General features: G+C 38.8%; 1 protein-coding gene across 1 annotated transcript in view; it reads left to right on the top strand.

Moving 5' to 3' along the window:
- WNK2 (WNK lysine deficient protein kinase 2) overlaps positions 1-13,708 on the top strand; it is a 157,241-nt gene extending 143,533 nt beyond the window's left edge. The window contains exon 28 of the mRNA XM_007468161.1: positions 13,373-13,708. Coding sequence (XP_007468223.1) covers positions 13,373-13,708 — 336 coding nt within the window. The remainder of the gene's footprint in view (positions 1-13,372) is intronic.
- The last annotated feature ends 265 nt before the right edge of the window (positions 13,709-13,973 follow it).

Here is a 13,973-nt window from a genome sequence, read left to right as displayed (position 1 = left end):
GAGTGTTGGATTTTGTCAAATGGTTTTTCTGCATTAATTAAGATGATCATATTTTTTTAACTCTTCATAATATATATTTTTTACATCTTTATTGGAGTATAATTGCTTTACAATGGTGTGTTAGTTTCTGCTTTATAACAAAGTGAATCAGTTATACATATACATATGTTCCCATATCTCTTCCCTCTTGCGTCTCCCTCCCTCCCTATCCCACCCCTCTAGGTGGTCACAAAGCACCGAGTTGATCTCCCTGTGCTATGCAGCTGCTTCCCACTATCTGTTTTACATTTGGTAGTGTATATATGTCCATGCCACTCTCTTACTTTGTCACAGCTTACCCTTCCCCCTCCCCATATCCTCAAGTCCATTCTCTAATAGGTCTGTGTGGGGAGTTTTTAAAATCACAGATTCAATTTCAGTACTTGTAATTGGTCTGTTCATATGTTCAGTTGCTTCCAGGTTCAGTCTTGGGAGATTGTACCTTTCTAAGAATTTGTCCATTTCTTTTAGGTTGTCCATTTTATTGGCATATAATTGCCTGTAGTAGTCTGTTATGGTCCTTTTTATTTCTGTGGTATTGGTTGTAACTTCTCCTTTTTCATTTCTAATTTTATTGATTTGGGCTTTCTCTCTTTTATTCTTGATGAGTCTTGCTAAAGTTTTATCAATTTTGTTTATCTTTTCAAAGAACCAGACTTCAGTTTCATTGATCTTTCCTATTGTTTTCTTTGTCTCTGTTTCATTTATTTCTGCTCTGATCTTTATGATTTCTTTCCTTCTACTAACTTTGGGTTTTGTTCTTTTTTCTCTAGTTGCTTTAGGTGTAACTTTACGTTGTTTATTTTCGGTTTTTCTTATTTCCTGAGGTAAGCTTGTATCTCTATAAACTTCCCTCTTAGAACTGCTTTTGCTGTGTCCCATAGGTTTCAGATCGTCATGATTCTGTTTTCATTTAGCTCTAGGTATTTTTTGATTTCCCCTTTGCTTTCTTCAGTAGTCCATTGGTTATTTAGTAACATATTGTTTAGCCTCCATGTGTTTGTATTTTTTGCAGTTTTTTTTTTCTTGTAGTTGATTTCTAATCTCATAGTGTTGTGGTTGGAAAAGATGCTTGAAATGATTTCAGTTTTCTTAAATTTAGCAAGGGTTCTTTTGTGGCCCAGGATGTCATCTATCCTGGAGAATGTTGCATGTGCACTTGAGAAGAATGTGTATTCTGCTGCTTTTGGATGGAATGTTCTGTAAATATCAATTAAGTCCATTTGCTCTAATGTGTCATTTAAGGCTTGTGTTTCCTTATTGATTTTCTGTCCGGATGATCTACCCATTGATGAAAGTGGGGTGTTAAAGTCACCAGCTATTATTGTGTTACTGTCAATTTTTTCTCTTATGGATATTAGCATTTTCCTTATATACTGAAGTGCTCCTATGTTAGGTGCATATATGTTAACAACTGTTATATCTTCTTGGCTTGATCCCTTGATCATTATGTATTGTCCTTCCTTGTCTTTTGTAACAGTCTTTATTTTAAAGTCTATTTTGTCTCATATGAGTATTGATACTCCAGCTTTCTTTTCATTTACATTTGCATGGAATACTTTTTTCCATCCCCTCACTTTTAGACTGTATGTGTCTCTATAGCTTAAGTGGATCTCTTATAAACAGCATATATACAGGTCTTATTTTTGTATCCATTCAGCCAGTCTGTATCTTTCGGTTGGAGCATTTAATCCTTTTACATTTAAGGTAATTATCAATACATATGTCTTATTGCCCTTTTATTAATTGTTTGGGGTTTGTTTTGGTAGGTCTTTTTTCTTCCTTTCCTCCGTTTTTCTCTTCTCTTGTGATTTGATGACTCTGTGTACTGTTGTATTTGGATTCCTTTTTCTTATGTGTGTGTATATCTATTATACATTTTTGGTTTGTGGTTACCATGAGGTTTTGATACAGCAGTATACACACACACACACATATATGTACACACACACATTTGTTTTCAGTTGCTGAGCTCTTAATTTCAAATGTATTTCAAATATCCTGCATTTGTACTCTCTTCCTCTCACAATTATGGGTTTAGATATCCTATTTGTGTGTGGATGATTTCTTACCTTTACTGTGTGTTTGCCTTTCCTGGTGAGCTTTCCCATTTTGTAATTTTCTTGTTTCCAGTTGTGGCCTTTTCTTTTCCACCTAGACAAGTTCCTTTAGCATTTGTTGTGAAACTGGTTTTGTGGTGCTGAATTCTTTTACCTGTAGCTTGTCTGTAAAGCTTTTTATTTCTCTGTTGAATCTGAATGAGCACCTTGCTGGGTCGAATATTCTTTCCCTTTCTTCATTTAAATGTATCATGCCACTCCCTTTTGGCCTGGAGTTTCTGCTGAAAAAATCAACTTATAACCATAAGGGGATTCCCTTGTACATTATTTGTTGCTTATTCCTTGTTGCTCTTAATATTTTCTCTTTGTCTTTAATGTTTGTCAATTTGATTACTGTGTCTTGGCATGTTCCTGCTTTGGTTAATCCTGCCTGGGTCTCTGCATTTCCTGGACTTGTGTGAGTGTTTTCTTTCTCATGTTAGGGAAGTTTTCAGCTATTATCTTTTCAAATATTTTCTCAGGCCCTTTCTCTCCTCTCCTTTTGGGACCCCTATAATGTGAATGTTGGTGAATTTAATTTTGTCCCAGAGGTCTCTTAAACTGTCTTCATTTCTTTTTATTCTTCTTTCTTTATTCTGTTCTTCAGCAGTGATTTCCCCCTTTCTATCTTCCAGCTCACTTATTCGTTCTTCTGCATCATTTATTCTGCTATTGATTCCTTCTGGTGTATTTTTCATTTCAGTTATTGTATTATTCAACTCTGGTTGTTCTCTGTATTTTCTAATTCTTTAATAAAAATTTCTTGTATTTTCTCACACTGTGCATCCATTCTTTTTCTGAGATCTTGGATCATCTTTACTATCATTATGCTGAATTCTTTCTCTGGTAGATTGCCTGTCTCTACTTTGCTTAGTTGTTCTTTGGGGTTTTATCTTGTTTGTTTGTCTGGAACAAATTCCTGTATTTGCAGACTCAGTTCTGCAGGCTGCCTGATAGTAGTATTCTTGCTTCTGGTGTCTGCCCCGGTGGGTGAGGCTGGTATAGATGCTTGTGCAGGTCTCCTAGTGGGAGGGACTGGTGCCTGCCTACTGGTGGGTGGAGCTGGATCTTGGCCCTTTGGTGCGCAGATGGGCAGAACCGTGTCAAGGGATGTGTCTAGAGGTGGCTGTGAGCTCAAGAAGTCTTTAGGCAGCCTGTCTGCTGATGGGTAGGGCTGTTGTTTGGCCTGAGGCATCCCAGTACTGGAGACTACAGGCTGTTGGGTGGGGTCAGGTCTTGGTGCTGATGACCCAAGCAAGATGTCTGCCTCCCTGAGAGTTCATGTAGCTGCACACTCCCTGAAATCTCCACCACCCATGTCCACATCCCAAGGGAGAGCCACAGCCACAACCCCCTCCCCAGGAGATCCTCCAAGACCAGCAGGTAGGTCCAGCCTAGGCTCCTGTGAAGTCACTGCCTTTGCCCTGGGTCCCAGTACATGCGAGACCTTGTGTGCACCCTCCAAGAGTGGAGTCTCCGCTTCCCCTAGTCCTGTGGAGCTCCTGCAATCAAGCCTTCCTGGCCTTCAAAGCCAAATGTCTCTGGGGCTCCTCCCTCTGATGTCAGACCCCCAGCTGGGGAACCTAACATGGAGCTCAGAACTCTAACTCCTGTGGGAGAACTTCTGCAATATAATAGTTCTCCAGTTTGTGGATCACCCACCCAGGGTAATGGGATTTGATTATATTGTGAGTGTGCCCCTCCTACCATCTTGTTGTGGTTCCTTCTTTATATCTTTGGATGTAGAATATCTTTTTTGGCAGTTTCTAGTCTTTTTTATCGATGGCTGTTCAGCAGTTAGTTGTAGTTTTGTTGTGAGGTAAGCCCAAGCTCCTTCCACTGTGCCATCTTGGATCAGCTCTCAGGAGTTTATTTTCCCGTCATTTCACTTTCTTTTTCTTTTTTTAAAGTATTTTTAATTGAAATACAGTTGATTTAAACTATTTTATTAGTTTCATGTGTACAACATAGTTATTCAGTATTTTTATAGATGTACATCATTAAAGTTATTATAAAATGTTGGCTGTATTCCCTGTGCTATATAATATATCCTTGTAGCTTATTTATTTTATACTTATTAGTTTGTACCTCTTAGTCCCCTACCACTATCTTGCCCCTCCCTCCCTCCAGCTTCCCATTGGTAACCACTAGTTTGTTTTCTATATATCTGTGAATCTATATGTTTTGTTATATTTGTTTATTTTGTTTTTTAGATTCCACATATAACTGATCATATACAATATTTTTCTTTCTCTGATTTAGTTCACTAAGAATAATACTCTCCAGGTCCATCCATGTTGATGCAAATGGCAAAATTTCATTTTTTTTATGGCTGAGTAATATTCCATTATATATGTAACCCACATTTTCTTTATCCATTCATCTGTTGCTTAGGTTGTTTCTGTATCTTGGCTATTGTACATGAAGCTGCTGTGATCACTGTATCTTTTCAAATTAGTGTTTTCATTTTCTATGGATATATACCCAGGGAAGTAATTGCTGGATCATATGGTGGTTCTATTTTCAGGTTTTTGAAGAACCTCCATAATGTTTTCCATAGTGGCTGCACCAATTTGCATTCCCATCCACAGTGTACTAGGGTAACCTTTTCTCCATATCCTTGCCAACATTTGTTATTGGCGGTCTTTTTGATGATAGCTATTCTGACAGGTGTGAGGCGATACTTCATTGTGGTTTTGATTTACATTTCTCTGATTACCAATGTTGAGAATCTTTTCATGTGCCCTTTGGCCATGTATATGTCTTCTTTGAGAAATATCTATGCAAGTCTTCTGCCCATTTTTTAATTGGGTTGTTTGTTTTTTTGATATTGAATTATATGAGCTGTTTATATATTTTGGATATTAACCCCTTATCAGTCATATCATTTGCAAATATTTTCTCACTTTCGATAATAGGTTGTCTTTTCTTTTTGTCAAAGGTTTCTTTAGCTGTGCAAAAGCTTTTAAGTTTAATTAGGTCCCATGTTTGTTTTTGCTTTTGTTTCATTTGCCTTAGAAGACAGAGCCAAAAAAATATTCCTTTGATTTATGTCAAAGAGTGTTCTGCCTAAGTTTTCCTCAAGTAGTTTTATGGGTTTCAGTCTTATTTAAGTCATTAATTCATTTCGAGTTTATTTTTTTATATGGTGTTAGAGAATGTTCTAATTTTATTCTTTTACATGTAGTTGTCCAGTTTTCCCAGCACCACTTACTGAAGAGACTGCCTTTTCCCCATTGTATATTCTTGCCTCCTTTGTTGTAGATTAATTGACCATAAGTTTATGGGTTTTTTGGGGGGCTGTTCATTCTGTTCCATTGATGTATGTTTCTGTTTTTGTGTCAGTACCATGTTCTTTTGATTACTGTACCTATGTAGTATAATGTGAAGTTGGGGAGTGTGATACCTCCAGCTTTGTTCTTTTTTCTCAAGATTGGTTTGGTAATTGGGAGCCTTTTTGGTTCCATATAAATTTTAGGATTATTTGTTCTAGTTTTGTGGAAAATGTCATGGGTAATTTGATAGGGATTGAATTAAATCTGTAGATTGCTTTGGGTAGTATGGCCATTTTAACAGTATTAATTCTTCCAATCCAGGAACATGGAATATCTTTTCTATTTGTTTGTATCATCTTAAATATCTTTCATCAATGTCTTAGAGTCTTCAGGTTATAGATCTTTCACCTCCTTGGTTAAGTTTATTCCTAGGTATTTTATTCTCTTTGATGCAATTTTAAATGCAATTGTTTTATTGTTTTCTCTTTCTGATAGTTGATTGTTAGTGTTTAGAACACCAATAGATTTCTGTATGTCAGTCTTGTATTCTGCAACTTTACTGAATTCATTTATTAGTTCTCATAGTTTTTTGATGGAACTTCAGAATTTTCTGAGTATAACATCATGTCATCTGCAAATAGTGACATTTTTAATTCTTTCTTTCCAATTTGGATGCCTTTTATTTCTTTTTCTTGTCTGACTGCTGTGGCTAGGACTTCCAGTACTACTCCTCAGTGGCGAGAGTGGGCATCCTTGTCTTGTTCCTAATTTTAGAGGAAAAGTCTTGGCTTTTCACTGTTGAGTATGATGTTAGCTGTGGGTTTGTCATAAATGGCCTTTATTATGTTGAAATATGTTTCCTCTATACCAACTTTGATGCAAGTCTTTATCATGAATGGAAGTTGAATTTTGTCAGATGCTTTTTCTGTGTCTATTGAAATGATAATGTGATTTTTATCCTTCCTTTTGTTAATGTGGTGTATCACACTGATTGACTTGTGGATATTGAACTGTCCTTGAATCTGTGGAATAAATGCCACTTGAACATGGTGTATTATCCTTTTTATATATTATTGAATTTGGTTTGCTAATATTTTTTGAGGATTTTTGCATCTATATTCATCACAGATATTAACTAGTAATTTTCTTTTCTCTGCAACGTCTTTTTCTAGATTTGGTATCAGTGTAATGGTGGCCTCATAGAATGAATTTGGGAGTGTTCCTCCTCTTCATTTTGTTGGAATAGTTTGTTACACTAGGTATTAGCTCTTCTTTAACAATAGTTTGTTACACTAGGTATTAGCTCTTCACTAGGTATTACTTGTGCTGACTTGGGCTTTGTTCTTTTTCTAATTCATTTAGATGGAGGATAGGTTGTTTATCTGAGATTTTTCTTGTATGCTCAGGTATGCATGTATTATTATAATCTTCCCTCTTATATTTGCTTTTGCTGTGTCCTGTAGATTGTGCAAAGTTGCGTTTTTTTTTTCATTTGTCTCATTTTTTTTCTGATTTCCTCTTTGATTTTTTCATTCATTAACATGTCATTTAGTCTCCATGTGTTTGTCTCATTTTTCTTCCAGTAATTGGTTTCTAGTTTCACACTGTTGTGGTTGAAAAAAGAAGCTTGATGTAATTTCAGTTCTCTTCTATTTATTGAGACTTGTTTTTTGGCCTGGCATGTGATCTGTCCTAGAGAACATTCCATGTGCACTTAAAAAGAATGTGTATTCTGCTGTTTTTGGATAGAATGTTCTATATATATCTATTACGTCCAATTTGTCTAATGTGTCATTTAAGACCAATATTTCATTATAGTCTCCAACTATTATTCTATTATTGTCAATTTCTCCTTTTTATGTCTGTTAATATTTGCTTTCCATATTTAGTTGCACCTATAGGAAGTGCATACATATTAGTAAATGTATATTCTCTTCTTGTATTGATCACTATATCATTATATAATATCTTTGTCTTTTTTATAGACTTTTTTAAAAAGTCTAATTTGCAAGATATTAGTATTGCTACCAGCTCTCTTGTCGTTATCATTTCCATGAAATAGCTCCTTCCATCCCTTTACTTTTAGTCTGTGTGTCTTTAATTCTAAAGAGAGTCTCTTGCACATAGATGGGTCTTGTTTTGTATCCAGTCATCCACTCTGTGTCATTTGATTGGAACATTTAGTCGATTGACATTTAAAGTAATTCTATATAGGTATGTACTTAACTGCCATTTGTTACTTGTTTTCTGGTTGTTTTTGTCATTCTGTATTCTTTTCTTTTTCTTTTAGTTTCTTCCCTTGTGGTTTGATGATTTTCTTTATCAAATCATGGCATGCTTGTGTTACTTTCTCCCTATTTTTGTGTACCTATTGTAGGATTTTGAATTGTGGTTACCTTGGGTTTCATATATGTTGACCTATGTATCTACTTGTTTTAAACTGGTAATCATTTAAGTTCAAACACATTCTAAAGGATCTACATTTTTTTACTCCCCTCCCATACATTTTGTGTATTTGATGTCATATTTTACATCTTCATGTTTATCCCTTAACTGTTGATTGTAGTTATAGTTTATTTTCCAATTTTTGTCTTTTAATCTTTGTACTAGCTTATGTTAAGTGATTGATCCACAGCCTTTGCTATATATTTACCTTTACTTGTGGGGTTTTTCCTTTCCTATAAATCCTTACATCTTGTTGTAGCCTTTTTTTTCCCACTTGGAGAAGACCATTTAAGACTTCTTTTAGGGTTAGTTTAAGTATTGATGACTCTTTTAGTTTTTTCTTATTTGAGAAGTTCTTTATCTCACTTCTAATTCTGAATGATAATCTTGCTGGGTAGATTGTCCTAGGTTGTAGATTCTTCCCTTTGAGCACTATAAATATGTCATGCCATTCCCTTCTGGCCTGCAAAGTTTGTGCAGAAAAAACAGCTGATAGACTTATGGGTGTTCCTTTGTACGTGACTCTTTGCTTTTCTCTTGCTACCTTTAAATTCTCTCCTTATCTCTTACTTTTACCATTTTAATTATGATACATCTTGGTCTGTGTCTCTTTCAGTTCATCTTGTTTGGGATACTCTGTGTACCTGGGTATCTGTTTCCTTCTCCAGGTTCAGGAAGTTTTCAGCCATAATTTCATCAAATACATTTTCGACTCTCTTCTTTCTCTCTTCTCTTTCTGGAACCCTTATAATGTGAATGTTAGCATGGTTGATGTGGTCTCAGAGGTCCCTTAAACTGTTCTCATATTTTAAAAATTTGTTTCTCTTTTTACTGTTTTGATTGGGTGATTTCCATTATTCTATCTTCCAGATCACTTATGCATTCTTCTCTATTACGTATTACCGTCTGTTAATTCCTTCTAGTGTGTTTTTCATTTTAGTTATTTCATTCTTCAGTTCTGACTGGTTTTTATATTTTCTAGTTCCATGTTAAAATTCTCTCCGTGCTCATCTATTCTTTTCACTAGTTCAGTTAGTACTCTTATTACTAATGCTTTGAACTCTTTATCTGGTAAATTTTCTCTTTCATTAGTTGTTTTTTCAGAGTTTTTTCTTTGTTTTTTCATTTCGAAGAATTCCTCTGTTTTCTCATTTCACTTAATGTTTTCTATCTCTATAAAATTAGGTGAAACAGTTACCTATCTCGGTCTTGAAAGGTTGTACTTGTGTGGGAGCATCTCTATGCAGTCTGCATGTGTTCAGTAGTTTCAGTGCGAGAGCTGGATCTGAAGTGAGCATGGGTCATGTCTTCCCCCAGAATGTGCTGTCTGGTATCAGCTTGGTGGGTGGTAGGGCTGGGGATGGAGAGGCTAGAGCCAGAGCCATGTGTGAGCTGAAGCTTCTTCTATGCTGAGTGGTCATCACTACCCTATCAGGGGTGGGGTCTCATCCCAAGGTGCTGAAGCAGGGGTGGGGTCCAAGCTGGCTCCTTTCCCTCTAAATGTGCTCTCTCCCCTCTTCCAGCAATGGCACTTTTGCTCCAGGGGGCACAGTGCTGGAGCAAAAGGGCTGCAGTGGGCACCTGGTGTGGGCCAGGGTGTACACTGGGACAGTCCCAGAATGCTAGTCAGCTCCATACAGCTCCTGATCTGCTGCCTCTGTGAGTGCCAGCAAAGGCTGCCCTTGCCCCATTTATATGCAGTGTTGGATCTGAGTCAGTTCCATCCCCAACTGCACACTTTCCTCAGCAATGGCAGCCTTCAACCTAGTGGGAAGCTCCTCAGAGGTAGATGAGCTGGATGCATGCTAGGTGGTTTCATGAAACCATCCGGAATTCTGGGGCAGTTTTAATCTCCATTCTACACCTCATTCCTGGGAGTAAGCAAGCTTGTGTCACAAGCCAGGTCTAGGTTTCTCACAGCCCTCCTCAAAGTCCTATTAGTTTTCAAACCAGTAAGAAGACTTGTCTCCTTCTGGAACCCCTGTAATGTGAATGTCAGCATGTTGGACGCCAGGGCTGGGGTACCCAATATGTGGTTCAAACCACTCAGTCCCCAGGGAGGATCTCCTAGTGGTGATATCCCCCTCCTCTTCTGTAGGCCTGGGTCCCAACCTCATAGCTCTTTTCCCTTCTCATCTGACTCGTGTGGATCTTTCTTTTACAGCTTTTGTTTTAGAAGAATATTTCTGTCCATTTCCAGTTTGTTTTCAGAGAGAATTGCTCCACTTTATGGATGTATTTTTGATGTGTTTGTGGGGGGAAGTGAGGAGAAAACATGAAAGATTTCTAGGGTTATTTATTTATTTATTTTTTGTGGTACGCGGGCCTCTCACTGTTGTGGCCTCTCCCATTGCGGAGCACAGGCTCCGGATGCTCAGGCTTAGCGGCCATGGCTCACGGGCCTAGCCGCTCCGCGGCATGTGGGATCTTCCCAGCCACGGCTCACAGCCCCAGCCACTCTGCGGCATGTGGGATCTTCCCAGACCAGGGCACGAACCCGCATCCCCTGCATCAGCAGGCGGACCCTCAACCACTGCGCCACCAGGAAAGCCCCTACTCTGCCATCTTGATCTCCTGTCCTCCATCCTTTTACTTTCAACCTCTTTGTGTGTTTGTATCTAAAGTGTGTGTTTTGTAGATAGCATATAGATTAATTATGCTTTTTTATCCACTCTGCCAATCTTTGCCTATTAATTGGAGAGTTCAATCCATTTACATTTAAAGTAATTATGGTTAATAAAGGACTTCTGCTGGTTTAACTATTTTTTTTTCTGTATGTCCTACAGGTTTTTATCCCCTCCCCCCCCCTTTTTTTTACTTTTCTGCATACGTTTTTGTTATTTTCTTATTGGTTACCTTAGGGATTACAATTAAAATCTTAACCTTTTAACAACCTAGTTTGAATAATACCAACTTTGTTTCAACACTCTCCCCCTATATGTCTCCATCCCTCCTCCTTTGTGTTGTTTTTGCTCAGATTGCATCTTTATACATTGTGTGCCCATTCACATAGATTTATAATTATTATCTAATGCATTTGCCTTTTAAATCATATAGGGGAAAAAAGGAATTAAAACCAAAAGTACAATAGTATTGGCTTACGTATTTAGCTGTGTAGTTGCTTTCTTTATTTCGTCTCATGGCTTTGAGTTACTGTCTATTATCCTTTCATTTCAGCCTGAAATGAAAGTTCTTCCTTTAGCATTTCTTGTGGGGCATATCTTTTAGTAACAACCTGCCTTCGTTTTTGTTTATCCAGAAGTCTTAATTTCTCCTTCATCATGAAGGTTCATTTTGCTGGATGTAGAATCTTGGTTGACAGTCTTTTCTTTCTCTACTTCAAGTATTTTTTCCTGTCCTTCACTTTCTCTTCTCCCTGATAGGCTCTGTGTACTTTTCTTTTCTTCATTCTTTTTTTTTTTCTTTCTGTTTCTCAGACTTGATAATTTCAATTCTGTGGTCTCAAGTTTGCTGATTCTTTATTCTTCCTGCTCAAATCTGCTTTTGAGCTTCTCTAGTGGAATTTTAATTTCAGTTATTATACCTTTTAGCTCTAATATTTCAGCTCTAATATTTGGTTCCTTTTATAACTTATGTCACTTTATTGATATTCTCATGTTGTTGATGAATCATTTTCCTGGTTTTCTTTTTGTCCATGGTTTCCTTTAACTCTTTGAACATATCTAAAGCAGTTGATTTAAAGTCTTTATTTTGTAAGTGTAATGTTTAGACTTCTTCAGGGACATTTTCTATTAATGAATTTTCCCTCTGTATGGATCATACTTTTCATTTTCTTTGTAAAGATTTTGTGATTTCTTGTTAAAAACTGGACATCTGAATATTATAAGTGATAACTCTGGAAAACAGATTCTCCCCTTCCCCAGCATTTGCTGGTTTTGTTTGCTGAAGCCTTAGCTAGTGGTTACTTTCTTTTTTCAAATTATATTCCATTATAGGTTATTACAAGATATTGGGTATAATTCCCTGTGTTATACAGTAAATCCTTGTTGCTTATCTATTTTATGTATAGTTTGTTAATACTTCTAATTTGTCCCTTCCCAAGAATTTCTTGATTTTTCTAGGTCTTTAATAGTTCTACCTACATTTTAGAAACAGCTTGTATATTCCTACAAAATAGCCTTATGGGACTTTGATTCCAATTGTATTGCATCTGTTAAGCATCTGGGTAAGATTTGACGCATTAACAGTAGTGAGTCTTTCTATAACCATGGCATTGCTTTGTTTATGTCTTTTTAATTTTCTCTCAGCAAAGTTTTATAGTTTTTGGTGTAAAGGTGTTACACAGCTTTCATTAAATCTACCCTGAGATAGTTGATAGTTTGGAATGTGGTTGTAAATTTTATTGCTTTAAAATTTCCCTTTACAGTTATACGTTGGTAGTATATAGATATATGGTTGTTTTCTGTTCCTTGTAGCCTGCAATCTTGCTAAATGTGCTTTTTAGTTCTAGAAATTGGTTTGTCTGCTCTTTTGGGTTTTCTCCATACACGATCTCGTCATCTGCAAATAAGGACGGTTTTCCTTTTTCTTTTCTAGTCTGTGCCCCTTATTCCTTTTCTTTTATTGGCTGGAACTTTCCACACAGTGTTGGCCAGGGACAGGGGGATCCTTGGGTGAAGTACATTTGGCATTTCACCATCGGCACAGGGTTGGCTGTGGGTTCTGCAGAGGCCCTTCCAGATGGAGGAGGCACCCTCCAGCTTCAGCAGCTGTGCTTTCCATGAAGCAGGGTGGAACTCCTCAGACACTCTCCCTGCATCTGTGGGGAGGATCACATGGAATTCTCCCTTGGGATGTAACTGTGGTGAGATGCAGTGATTTCTACTGGGACATCATTGCATTCCTGGGTCAAACCTCACTTGGCTGTGATGTTTTATCTTTTTTTATATTTGCTTGGTTAGATCTGCCAACATTTTGTCTAGACAGTTTGAAGGCTGTTGGGCCTTACTCTGTTTTCTTGCAGTAGCCTCATCAGGTTTCTGCGCCACGGCCATGCTGGTCTCACCAGCCATCACAGCTCATTTCCCAGTCCTTGTGCTGCTTCTCCTGTGGGGTTATACCTGAGGTGCAGAGAGCAGAAGGGCTGCCCTGCCACTGACTCCGGATCTCTGAGCACACAACCCTGCAAAGCTCCCAGCTGTTCTGGTTCTGCCATAATGGCACTGACCAATCAAGCAAGAGGCCTTGGGTTGGGGTGTGTGGTCCTCTTAGTGCGACTTCACGGTTCATGTCCTGCGGGGTCTGCTTTGAAGCCCACTCTGGCCTGTGGACAGTCGGGGCATGTGGCCCAGAGGTGGGCAGGCTGCAGCTCTGTGGAAGGAGGGAGGGACGGTGGCTGCCTCCCAGCTGCGTACTTCCGCTCTGGCATCAGCCATTAAAGGTGCCCCATGGCAGGTCCTGAGACCACCCTCTCCTGAGGATGGAGAAAGTGTGGGGACCCCTAATGCCACTGAGGGAGGCTAGCTGATTGAAGCCACGTTTCTTGTCTTGTAGATGAACACGTCTCGAACAGCAGTGGGGATGCCATGTCTGGCCCCGGCACCCAGCCCTCTACCCACCGCGGTCATTCCTGGAGCTGCCTCAGCCCAGCCTGTGCCCATGCCAGGTACTGCTCTCTCCTGCCTTCCAGCCCCGCCCTACGCACTGCCTTTGGGCCAGTATGGAAGCCTGATCCCAGCTCCAGTGTCCTGGGGGCCCTGGGCAGCCCAAGCAGGCAGCTGGAGCCTCGATGAGGGGCCAGGCTTGGGTGCAACAGGCACGCCAGCACTCCCCACGTTCTTGTGGCCACCTATGGTCAGCATGCCCTGCCCCAGGCTGCGGATCACATAGCTCCTCTGTCTCACCACTTGCCAAGTGGAACATACTGAACTGCATAGCCCAGAGGAGTCAGGTTGTGGTTTGGCCTCCAAACCTGGGTGCCCAGCCAGGACAGCAGTCCTTGCTTTCTTTATTGCTGCAGACCTTGTTCCCTCATAGTTTCCCGTGGTCTACACTTGCTGTCTTTGCACTCACTTCCTGTACTTGAGTTGATGGTTAGAACATTGTAATCACCCTGCAGAAGTACAGTGCCTTGAATTCCAGCTTTTCCATTCCC

The sequence above is a fragment of the Lipotes vexillifer genome, unplaced genomic scaffold, assembly GCF_000442215.2.
Source record: "Lipotes vexillifer unplaced genomic scaffold, Lipotes_vexillifer_v1.1 scaffold466, whole genome shotgun sequence".
NCBI lineage: Eukaryota > Metazoa > Chordata > Mammalia > Artiodactyla > Lipotidae > Lipotes > Lipotes vexillifer.
The sequence above is the reverse complement of the archived record's forward strand: the minus strand, read 5'-3'. Positions and strand labels throughout refer to the sequence as shown.